This window comes from Bombina bombina, chromosome 6 (assembly GCF_027579735.1).
Source record: "Bombina bombina isolate aBomBom1 chromosome 6, aBomBom1.pri, whole genome shotgun sequence".
NCBI classification, from domain to species: Eukaryota; Metazoa; Chordata; class Amphibia; order Anura; family Bombinatoridae; genus Bombina; species Bombina bombina.
Window position 1 is genome coordinate 482,190,924 of NC_069504.1, and position 13,615 is coordinate 482,204,538.

Below are 13,615 nucleotides of genomic sequence, written 5' to 3' on the forward strand. Positions count from 1 at the left end.
CTTGTATATTTCCTCCACTGGTTCTTCTGCCAAGGGTGATTGCCAGTATCAGACAAGAGGGGTCATCAGCGATATTGATTGCTCCAGCCCAGCCTTGCAGGATTTGTTTTGCAAATCTGGTTCATGACCTCTTCCTCTTTGTGAAGATCTTTTATTTTCAAGGTTCATTTTTTCATCAAGATCTCAAATTTCTAAGCTTGATGGCATGGAGAGAAACAGAGGGTTTAGTAGTTGAGACTTTGATTAAGGCTCATAAACCTATGACTAGGAAGATCTACCATAAGGTTTAGAAGGCTTTTATTTATTGTTGTTTGTATCATGGTTTTTCCTGGCATTCTTTTAGAATTCCTAGGATTTTGCAGCTTATTTAGGATGGTTTGGAAAAGGGTCTTTCCGCCAATTAGTAAGTTTTACTATTTTGTGCAATCTTCCATTGCACAGTGGTAAATATATATAAGTGGAATCTTCAAGTAGGTGTACCTCTGGGACTTAACTGTTACTAGAAGTAATATATGGTGTCATCACAATATTTAATGAGGTATACATCGTATATGTATACTCCATGATAGATTTGTTTTCAATTTTTTGGGATATTAGTCCACAGCAGATCACATACTTATCTTTATTGTCAAGGTTACCACCAATCCCCATTATGTTGGAGACATTTTTAATAATAACTATTCGGAACATGAATTTGTAATTCTCCCTACCATTTATACTGCAATTGTTTGAAATCCACTTTTACTTGCTGCAACTGTTTTTAACGTGTTACCCTTTTTAAATAAAACTAATAAAGTTGATATATTTTAAAAACCTATATACACCAAACCCATACATATGAGGGCAGAGTGCTTTTCTGGTTAGATATCCTGTCCAGCTTTCTTGCTGGAATTGTTCTTGTATATGTTTCTCTTTGATACTCAGCACCTATACACAATTACATATTATGATAATATATGAAATTATATTATGTACATTTAAATATAGTGTTCCCTCGAAGTAATAAGAGTGGCGCCATTGCCTATCTCTTAAATCTTTCCGCCAATTTGCTCAGAGGTCAGATTTATTATTTCAGTTTTGTTTCATAAGAAGTTTGCTAATCTTCCTGACATTTAGTGTTTTGTTAAGAATTTGTTCAAGATTATATACAGACTTGACTATCTACAATTGGGAATATAAGAAGGTGGTAAAATCACAACCACTTGTTCTTTATTCAATCTATATCACAACACAAAGTTAAAAACATAAGGCCATATAGCCAGAGGGAATGGTGTGGATGGAAAAATTAGTATATTAGGTACAGTAAGAAACATCAATCATTCATTAAAATATCATGTAGCCTATGCGCTCAAAGGCGGCAGCCTGCCTGCGTACTGCTGTGATTGAACACAGTCAGTCAATTTCTAACTCTGTTCCCTAATTAAATCTCTTGCACAAGCGTACACATATCATAGCGACACCCAGTATTATTCAGATCAAAGACATCTAACAACTAATGGTATGGGATACAGAATTGCTCAGACAACATATCACCCATATATCATTTATCATTCCTTAGTAAATTTTAAATGGTATACTAAGTATCAGCCAAAAAGTATCGATCAGTTTAGCTCTCAAGTGTATACAGTGTTTTATTCAACACTTGGCTTAAATGCCTTAAAATCCTTAAACTTCTCTAACACCATTTTTGTTCAGGATTAAGCTGATTTCTCCTCCCTGGAACCTTAATCTGGTTTTAAAGGTTTTGCAGGCCACTCCATTTGAGCCAATGCTGCTAAGGATTTCAAACGTCTAGTGATTATAGATTTTACATAACATTACATTTTTTTGCATAAAAAATTAGAGTCTAAGTATTAAAAAAATCAGAATAAATAAAGTGAATTATATTTCATGCTTGTTCTGCCCTTGATGCCCGTGGACTTCTCTGTTTGGGTATTCGTTTCTTATGAGTAATGGATCGAGGATCCTCACCACCTGTATGAAAGAAAACATAATTAAAGCTTACCTAATAAATTCATTGCTTTCATGGGGGTGAGAGTCCACGAAACCCCACCTTGTTTTTTTCTGGTGGTAGCTTTATTTTTATTTTTTGCACCTTATTTTTTCCTTGCTCCTTTCTTTGCGCTTATTACTTTTCCTACCTTTTTTGCTTGGCTATACGTCAAACTAGTTTTTTGTAAGGTTGGAGGAGTTTTATAGCGCTCTTGGGGTTTGGGAATCTTTGCCTCCTCCTAGTGGCCAGGAAGAGCAATTCCCAGGAGTAATGGAGCGATGACTTTCACCACCATGAAAGATATGCCTTTATCAGGTAAGCATAAATTATGGGGGGGTTTTAGACATTAAAATTACATGACAGATTTCTTTGCAGATTTACAGGTCTTTTCTCATGTTAGTATTTTTGAAAGTGTTGCAGTAGTGATTGCACTGTAAATAAAAACTGTCCTATTATCTCACTAATTCCATTCTTACATTTTGATTTAGGAGGCTCCACACTGGCAGCATAGTGATAGCATGCGTCTGGGAGAGATGAGGCTTCATCTTCTCACCTCTTCTGGTAGAATGTTTGCCGATGGCTCTATGGACGTTTCCACTCGTCTCAAGACCTGTATACTCGATGACCTCAGAGAGGGAATCACCAGAGCCACTTCTAGGTTTGTGTGTTAAGAAAGATATCAGTGGTTTCATTATTGATAAAGTCCCAATTTCTAATTAGAGCCAGAAGTGTACATTCCTCCTAGTATGAATTTTCTGTTAAAAGAAAAGTGTAGAGTATTTTTTTCAGATGAATTTTCTTTCTTTTTTTTTTTTGTGTTCTGGCCTTCGTTTGAACTCCAACCTTAATGTGTGCCAAGAAATAGTTTAAATATACATACAAATACATACATACATGCATACACACATATATATATATATATATATATATATATATATATATATATATATATATATATATGTGTGTGTGTGTGTTTATTGGAATGAATTTATATGGGTATGTATATATGTGTTTACATATGTACACACACACATATATATATATTTATTTATGTATTGAAAATGTATTTATTTTGTTTGCACTGCACATAACACTGAGCCCTTTCCAGTATTACTGTTAAAATGAATAAATATATATATGTTTAATACTTTATTTTATGTTTTACATATTTTTTCATGTACTATTCTTGCAGCACTAAGACTTTACTTCTGCTCTCCAGTTGTGCTAAATTTTACGATTATAGCAGATTGTGAGCCTTTTTTATAGCGCAGGCCCATAATATTGACAGTACACACTCTAGTTATCTGCAGCTCCCAATTAGTAGTTTAACTATGTGTCCTTTGCTTATAGGCTTGGTAGTGCTAAATTCTTACACTTTAATTCCCTTTTAAGCACTAGTATAGTAAGATGATCATATTATAATTGTTTCTAAAAAAACAAAACAAACAAAAACTTAATTCAAAATTAACTTTATAAAAAAAAAAATAATGCTGGGTTATTTTTTTTTTTATCTCATTTATTTATTTCCAAGCACAAAGTACAAATCAACAAGTACAAATTTATCACATGAGTAAATTTGTTTGTTTAACAGAAAGAAGAAAAGAATGGTTATCAATCAGAAAAATAGAAACAATCAATAATTAATTCACTCTTAAATTCAGAGGATCCACAAAATCATATTTTAAGAAAATTACTACCACAAACTTTCCAATATCTTACTCTTTGTTATTGTACACTTGTGCTGTTTCCCTGGTTACCTAAAATAATATAACAGAACATAACAAAACAAAAACAAAGCAAGATAAAACACAACAGAACACTAAAAACAAAAACAAAAAAAAAAGGGGGAAAAAAAAAAGAAGAAAAGAAATGAAATGAAATGAAATGAGATCCCCCCTGCCTCCAGCTTCACACCTCCATCTTACCAACAAGAGAATGTGACATTAATACCAGGAGTAGGGGAATAGATTATTCAAGATCAGAGTTCCAAAAAAGTCTGATTTATGAAAACATTTGGTTAATGCATATTGCAAATTATTAGATTGTTGTAGTATTAGAGTGAGCCATTTGTCAAAGAAGCTTTTTATTTGGTTCTCTGAAAGGGAATTGATATTTAGTTGTTCAAACATTATTTGCGAGAACACGGCTTGTTTAAATAGACCAAACGGAGGAGCAATCCTCTTCTTCCAATACCTGAGGATTAGGTTCCGTCCTAGCAGGATCAGGATATCAATAGATTTATGGAATGTAATGTTGGTCTCACTAGTTAAAAAGAAGACCTGATACATATCTAATGTCACATTTTCATGTAGGACTTTAGAGGCCCAGTAGGAGACTTTAGACCAAAACTGCCTAATTTTAGGACAGAACCAGAAACAATGGAGGAGATCAGCCTCCTTTTTTTTACACTTAAAACAGTTAGTGGATTTATCACCAGCCCACTTGGCTAACAGTCTCAGTGTAATATATGAGTTATTAATTAATTTAATATGAGATTCTTTCCAGGAGGTGGGAATTCTTGCCTCTCTTACTAGTTTAATACTAAAATTATTTTTTTCTACTGTTATTTCTTGAAAATGAGATCTCCAGTAGCCAGTTAAAGTTTCCAACCCCAGTTGTCCTTGTTTCGACATTAAGATATTATAAATTAGCGAGATAGTATGAATGCCATTTTTATGTAAAATGATATAGTCTTCAAGCTTACCAAATTTTTTATAATCTTGTCTAATATTTTGTATTCCATTTATAAAATGTCTAAGTTGCAAATATGCATAAAAGTTTTGATTTGATAGATTATATTCTTGGAGGATAGATTCGAATGTTCTAACTGTATGTTCATTGTCACGAACTTGGGAGATGTAGATTAACCCTTTCTCCTCCCACCTTGTAAAAATTCCTGATGTTAAACCTGGGGGGAAAAGGCTGTTACCTCTGATAGGGAGGTATCATGATATGCGTTGGTCTATGTTTAACACGGTACATAATTTCTGCCATGCTGAGACAACATTACCAATTACCGCTAACTTTTTAATGTGTTTTGGTAATTGTGCCATTGGGCAATGGATAATAGCTTTGAGAGAGAGAGGGGCAACCATCTGTCTTTCGATTAAAGGATTCGTAAAATAATTAGTATCTGTGATCCAGTCACAAGCAAAACGTGCCAAGATAGCTATATTATACCATTTTATATCAGGAAGCGCAAATCCTCCATATTCTGAGAGCTGGTATAATTTAGTTCTAGATAGATAGTGCCTTTTTCTGTTCCAAACAAAAGATGAACATTTCTTGTTAAAAAGCCTTAGATCTTTATTAGAAACAAAGACAGGGAGATTTTGAAGAAGATATACTAATTGTGGGAAGAGAATAGACTTAATTAGCATGACTCTGGCCGAGAGAGAGATAGGGAACAAAACCCATCTGTCTAATTTCTCAACAGCATTTGCAAAGAAGGCAGAGAAATTGTTATCGTACCAAAGATTAGGATTTCTATGAAGATTTATTCCTAGGTATTTGATGCTTTCTGTAACCTGTAGAGGGTGTTCCCTACAACTATCTTTATTCTGAACTGCAAAATATATTATCAGGGATATTTGTGATACTAATATTAATACCACAAGTCCCCTATAGGAGGCGCTAGTAACTAGAGGTAGAATAATGATGATGAGCAAAGTGTGCCACTGAGATGGTAATAAAATCAATGTGCCACTGATTATACCATATATGTAAATAAAATTATAAATCTAAAAATTATTAAAGTAGATAATAATTAAAAATTAAAAAATAATAATAAAAAAATAAAAATTGGTAAAAATATGTATATACAGACGTATCAAGTGGTCAATGGAAAAGTTCAAATGAAGTCCAACTAAGTCCAGAAATAGATAAGGCAGCTCTCGGTCTTCACCCAAACGATGGTGTATCTTCAAAGAATGGTTAACTGCAAGGAAAACAGAAACAGAGGCGCCACATGTGTAGATCAATCAAAGCTGACAATATCCAAGCAAGATGAGATACAGGATACTCACAAACGTGAAGGCACTCTCTTGTGCCTATAGGGGCAGGCTGGTATTTAACAGCAAACCAGCTGGCTGTACCAGGGAATCCCCGTCAGGATGTCCTATAGTTGTCGTGGATCTCACAACAGCAACCCTTATCTAGGTTACTTCCAGCAGAAAGGAAAATATGTCCAGAGGGGAGGAAGGCTAGACAGCCTTATGGTTACTGGCAAGGAAAATGCCACACGAACACCAGATTTGTTAAAAAGTTTCAAGTATTTTATTTTCCAAAAGATAAAAATACCATCAGTGCAACGAATTACAACTGGGTGTGTTATAAGGCAAGTCTCCTTGTATATGCAGAGATAATAGCGACGCGTTTCTCAGGGAAGACCCTGTTTCATCAGGCTTGTATACTCTAAAACTGTTTAAATCCCCTTTATATAGGGATCAGTAACCATATGTTTGTAATAAACCCTCCCCTTCCTTAACATAAACCAATCAAACCTTTCCTTTCCAAAAACTCCCACTTGTTGCCTTAATTAGAAGTTTATTATAATTTTTTGTTATGTAGTCTGTTAACTTAAATAGAAACCCATGAACTATAACTCTAATGTGGTTGGCTGTGAAATCAAATCTAAATAATGATGTGTCGATTATGAGATCGTTACAAATGTATAAATGTAAACAAACTCCGTGGGTGATCGTTCCTTGACCAATTGCAAACCATCTTGAGGAGGCTTGTATAATATGGGGCATCTAATTGGTTTGTGTGCTACTAGTCTAATGACTACAAGTACCATCATGCCTCTGTGTTCTATGCCGGAACTACCCGGAAAATGTATCTGCGTGATTGTATGTTATTCTCTAACAGGCTTATCTGAATAACTACAAGTACCATCATGCCTCTATGTTCTATACCGGAAATACCCGGAGAATGTGTTAGCGTGACTATTACTTTATTATCCTTTTGTTCCTGGAGGGGGTTTGTGCTTATTAATCCATCTAATTGGTTGGTGTCATATTGCAATGAACTGCAGCTGCCATCTTACTCTGATAAACTACAAATACCATCATGCTTCTGTGTGTCATATCAAAAATGTCAACAAGTACAATCTCATGATTGTCTATTAGTTATTTATTTAAAGTTTCCCCACGGAAGCACATTGGGGGAACTTATGACATTTTTGCATGAGTTGCATGATGAACATATAGCGCTCCCCAATGTGATAGTGGGGGCACCCCAAGGAAATAATTAATTGTATATAAAAATACAATAATAGATACTGGGAGACTAAATATTCTCTCACATGTTGATGTGGTGACAATAAATTACAGATAACAGAAATGAGTGCTAAACTATACTATACTCACCCTATATATATTTAAATAATTATAACTAAAAACTCTCACAGATTTTTCACATATATAAAATGTCAGTGCATATATCAAGTGATGGGTATTAAAAGTGACTTTCCCTTTTCTCCTTGTGAGATTTGCTAATCAACACCATTATAATAATAGTGAAAGTGAAGGATATACCATGTGAGGTGTTATATATTGTACTAAATATGTAATAAAAACTAAATAAATATGTGAAAGTGAATGGTCATATTTAAGACGCTTGTGGCTAATACAACATTAGTGTGTATATTGACCATTACAGATAATGTGAAGGTGATTGTGAACTCATAATAATGTTTTGGACTGCCACGTCGTCTAAGCTATACCCTAATATTGTGATCAAGTATTGATGTGAATATCTCTAATATGTGAATGCCTATTGTGATATATAATGATGATAAAGTGACTATGTCACCACGTTAGGTAATGTCAATGATTACGGCTATGTGAATGGAATCTTGTATACTAGGGGTAATAATATAATGTATTATTGTTCTAATTGGATGTAACTAAGCAACAAGTGAGCTAGGAAAGTCCAGTGTACAAGAACTCCTACTATTTACATCAATAGGAAAAAGAATACAAAGAACATCTCAATAACTGGAAAAATGATGATATATCAAACAATCTGCAAATAAGACTGTGTTATACATACTAATCTACAGAAATGTTAGAAGAACCCATGATGAACCTAACACTGTAACCCTGAAACACTATAAAAATAACTTATAGAAATGCAGCAGAGTCTATAACCTCATTGAGGCCAGTGGGAAATAAACTATTGAATTTGAAGATCCAATAGGTTTCTCTTTGTCTAAGCTTACTAAACCTGTTATACAGATTACTTTTGGGAATACATTCTATTGGAGTGATTTTAAATGGACATTTTCCAGATATATATTTCTCACAGATATGGCGGGATACACTATGTTTAGATGACTTTACTTTGATGTTCCTTAAATGTTCACTCCACCGAGTCCTGACCTTCCTACAGGTCCTGCCTATATATTGTATCCCACATTCGCACGTGAGTGCATAAATGACAAAGCTAGAGTCACAAGTCATTTTGTTTTTGATGGGAAATACCTCCCCGGTATTATATGAAACAATCTCAGTGAAACCCTGAGTTATATGTTCACACATAAAACATAGTTTCTTTCCACATCTATAAACTCCCATCTTATTGAAGATGTTGTTACCGTTCTTTCTTGTTAGTCTAGATGTATTGGCAATATTCCTTTTAGACATGACAACTTTACTTGGGGCCAATTTTTGTTTGTATGTAGGTGCTCTTTTGAAAACCAATTTTGGTTGTGATGGTAAAGTTTTATTTAAAATCGGATCTTTAAGAAGGATAGGCCAATGTTTTTTTAGAACTTTATTGATAATTCTATGGTTAGAATTATACTGTGTGACAAAAAGTGGTTGTTTATTAAAAGTCATTTCCCTCTGGCTATTATGTTGATCTGAAATAATAGCTGTTGATAGTAAACGTTCCCTATTAAGGTCCCTAGCTCTCTGTTGGCCCGAGCTAATTAATTCAGGGGGATACCCCTTTTCTAGGAATCTGGATGTAAGTATTCGGGCTTGTTGATTGTATTGTTCTATTGTACTGCAATTCCTACGCAGACGACAGAACTGACTAAATGGAATATTAGTTTTCCATCTTGTTAAGTGGTTGCTTGAAAAATGTAAAAAATTATTGCAATCCACTTTTTTGAAAAAAGTGGATGTTGATATGTTACCTATTGCGTCCCATGAAAGTGTCACATCTAAAAATTCAATACTATCTTTTTGTAAATTGTGTGTGAAACCTATACCCATATTATTCCTATTAAGATGTGCGACAAAATCAAGAGCTTCAGAATCTAAACCGTCAAAAATAAATATTAAATCATCTATGTAACGGCCATAGAACACCAGATTGCCCCTCCATCGCGAGTTGTAAATGTATAGATCCTCAAATTGACCCATAAAAAGATTTGCGAAACTGGGGGCAAATCTGGTGCCCATGGCCGTTCCTTTAATCTGTAAATAAAAAGTATCCAAAAACTGAAAGTAATTATGTTTCAAAATAAAATTGATAAGTGATAACAAATATTCCTTTTGTTGCTCAGGCATAAAGAGGTCTCCATTCAAATACATCTGTGTGGATAATATCCCTAAATTGTGAGATATATTAGAATAGAGAGACCCTACGTCGCATGATAACCACAAATAATTCCCACTGTTATTTTTAATGTCAGATAGTTTGTTCAGGAGGTCTCTCGTGTCTTTGATGTAAGAAGGAAGATTTATGACATATCTCTGGAGATAGATATCTATATACTCCGATAGTTTATCAGTAATACTGTTCATACCCGCTATGATGGGTCTACCTGGCGGGGTTTTCTCATTTTTGTGGAGTTTTGGAAGGTGGTAATAATACGGTGTGCTGGGGTGATCAGGTGTGAGATATCTTTTCTCTTTTTTTGTGAGAATATTCCCAACAAAACCTTGTTCCAATAAGAGATTCAGTTTCTTTGTGTAATCTATAGTGGGGTCGAAAGACAATTTGGTATAGTAATTAGTGTCATCTAGGATACGTCGGGCCTCTTTAATATAATCGGAATAATTCTGTAAAACTATACCACCGCCCTTGTCAGCTTGACGGATGACCAAATTTTGGTCACCCATCAGGCTCTTGAGGGCCCTGGCTTCATTAGGCCAGGTTCGCTTCTTTCCTATAATTCTGTTGGGCATAGATTCAAAGTCTTCTAAGACTAGTTGCTGATAAAAATCTATATAGGACACTTCCTCTTTAGGCGGGTGGAAAGTTGATAGAGGTGCCAAAGAAGTATGAATTACTCCTTCAAACAACTCTTCTGTTAATTGGCTGGGCTCATATGTTAATATGGAGGTGGAATTTCTTGTTTGTTGTGTGTCTAATAATATCGGGGCACCTTCAATATTGTGTTTTCTCATGGCCTTAACTGCAAAATACCTTTGTAATGACAGTTTACGGGTGTATTTGTTGAGGTCAACAAATAGTTCGAATATATTGTGGGAATTCGGGGGGCAATAGGACAATCCCCTTCCCAAAACTCTTACTTCATCATCAGTGAGGGCATGGGAAGAAAGGTTGAAGATACCTTTCTTTAATTTCTGAAGTCTTTCTTTTTTGTTGGTTTTCCCTCTCCCTCTCCTTCCCCGTTTGGGTAAGGTCTTTTCTTTTGATTGGTTGAGGGATTGGGTTTCCTCCATAGGGGTGCCAGATTACAAAGGTATTTTGCAGTTAAGGCCATGAGAAAACACAATATTGAAGGTGCCCCGATATTATTAGACACACAACAAACAAGAAATTCCACCTCCATATTAACATATGAGCCCAGCCAATTAACAGAAGAGTTGTTTGAAGGAGTAATTCATACTTCTTTGGCACCTCTATCAACTTTCCACCCGCCTAAAGAGGAAGTGTCCTATATAGATTTATATCAACAACTAGTCTTAGAAGACTTTGAATCTATGCCCAACAGAATTATAGGAAAGAAGCGAACCTGGCCTAATGAAGCCAGGGCCCTCAAGAGCCTGATGGGTGACCAAAATTTGGTCATCCGTCAAGCTGACAAGGGCGGTGGTATAGTTTTACAGAATTATTCCGATTATATTAAAGAGGCCCGACGTATCCTAGATGACACTAATTACTATACCAAATTGTCTTTCGACCCCACTATAGATTACACAAAGAAACTGAATCTCTTATTGGAACAAGGTTTTGTTGGGAATATTCTCACAAAAAAAGAGAAAAGATATCTCACACCTGATCACCCCAGCACACCGTATTATTACCACCTTCCAAAACTCCACAAAAATGAGAAAACCCTGCTAGGTAGACCCATCATAGCGGGTATGAACAGTATTACTGATAAACTATCGGAGTATATAGATATCTATCTCCAGAGATATGTCATAAATCTTCCTTCTTACATCAAAGACACGAGAGACCTCCTGAACAAACTATCTGACATTAAAAATAACAGTGGGAATTATTTGTGGTTATCATGCGACGTAGGGTCTCTCTATTCTAATATATCTCACAATTTAGGGATATTATCCACACAGATGTATTTGAATGGGGACCTCTTTATGCCTGAGCAACAAAAGGAATATTTGTTATCACTTATCAATTTTATTTTGAAACATAATTACTTTCAGTTTTTGGATACTTTTTATTTACAGATTAAAGGAACGGCCATGGGCACCAGATTTGCCCCCAGTTTCGCAAATCTTTTTATGGGTCAATTTGAGGATCTATACATTTACAACTCGCGATGGAGGGGCAATCTGGTGTTCTATGGCCATTACATAGATGATTTAATATTTATTTTTGACGGTTTAGAATCTGAAGCTCTTGATTTTGTCGCACATCTTAATAGGAATAATATGGGTATAGGTTTCACACACAATTTACAAAAAGATAGTATTGAATTTTTAGATGTGACACTTTCATGGGACGCAATAGGTAACATATCAACATCCACTTTTTTCAAAAAAGTGGATTGCAATAATTTTTTACATTTTTCAAGCAACCACTTAACAAGATGGAAAACTAATATTCCATTTAGTCAGTTCTGTCGTCTGCGTAGGAATTGCAGTACAATAGAACAATACAATCAACAAGCCCGAATACTTACATCCAGATTCCTAGAAAAGGGGTATCCCCCTGAATTAATTAGCTCGGGCCAACAGAGAGCCAGGGACCTTAATAGGGAACGTTTACTATCAACAGCTATTATTTCAGATCAACATAATAGCCAGAGGGAAATGACTTTTAATAAACAACCACTTTTTGTCACACAGTATAATTCTAACCATAGAATTATCAATAAAGTTCTAAAAAAACATTGGCCTATCCTTCTTAAAGATCCGATTTTAAATAAAACTTTACCATCACAACCAAAATTGGTTTTCAAAAGAGCACCTACATACAAACAAAAATTGGCCCCAAGTAAAGTTGTCATGTCTAAAAGGAATATTGCCAATACATCTAGACTAACAAGAAAGAACGGTAACAACATCTTCAATAAGATGGGAGTTTATAGATGTGGAAAGAAACTATGTTTTATGTGTGAACATATAACTCAGGGTTTCACTGAGATTGTTTCATATAATACCGGGGAGGTATTTCCCATCAAAAACAAAATGACTTGTGACTCTAGCTTTGTCATTTATGCACTCACGTGCGAATGTGGGATACAATATATAGGCAGGACCTGTAGGAAGGTCAGGACTCGGTGGAGTGAACATTTAAGGAACATCAAAGTAAAGTCATCTAAACATAGTGTATCCCGCCATATCTGTGAGAAATATATATCTGGAAAATGTCCATTTAAAATCACTCCAATAGAATGTATTCCCAAAAGTAATCTGTATAACAGGTTTAGTAAGCTTAGACAAAGAGAAACCTATTGGATCTTCAAATTCAATAGTTTATTTCCCACTGGCCTCAATGAAGTTATAGACTCTGCTGCATTTCTATAAGTTATTTTTATAGTGTTTCAGGGTTACAGTGTTAGGTTCATCATGGGTTCTTCTAACATTTCTGTAGATTAGTATGTATAACACAGTCTTATTTGCAGATTGTTTGATATATCATCATTTTTCCAGTTATTGAGATGTTCTTTGTATTCTTTTTCCTATTGATGTAAATAGTAGGAGTTCTTGTACACTGGACTTTCCTAGCTCACTTGTTGCTTAGTTACATCCAATTAGAACAATAATACATTATATTATTACCCCTAGTATACAAGATTCCATTCACATAGCCGTAATCATTGACATTACCTAACGTGGTGACATAGTCACTTTATCATCATTATATATCACAATAGGCATTCACATATTAGAGATATTCACATCAATACTTGATCACAATATTAGGGTATAGCTTAGACGACGTGGCAGTCCAAAACATTATTATGAGTTCACAATCACCTTCACATTATCTGTAATGGTCAATATACACACTAATGTTGTATTAGCCACAAGCGTCTTAAATATGACCATTCACTTTCACATATTTATTTAGTTTTTATTACATATTTAGTACAATATATAACACCTCACATGGTATATCCTTCACTTTCACTATTATTATAATGGTGTTGATTAGCAAATCTCACAAGGAGAAAAGGGAAAGTCACTTTTAATACCCATCACTTGATATATGCACTGACATTTTATA

The 13,615-nt window shown here is 34.7% G+C and overlaps 1 protein-coding gene across 1 annotated transcript in view; it reads left to right on the forward strand.

The window, feature by feature from the left end:
- Nucleotides 1-13,615, forward strand: part of VPS13C (vacuolar protein sorting 13 homolog C) — a 1,402,311-nt gene that overhangs the window by 742,534 nt on the left and 646,162 nt on the right. Inside the window, 1 exon segment of the mRNA XM_053719302.1 lies at nt 2,482-2,651. Coding sequence (XP_053575277.1) covers nt 2,482-2,651 — 170 coding nt within the window.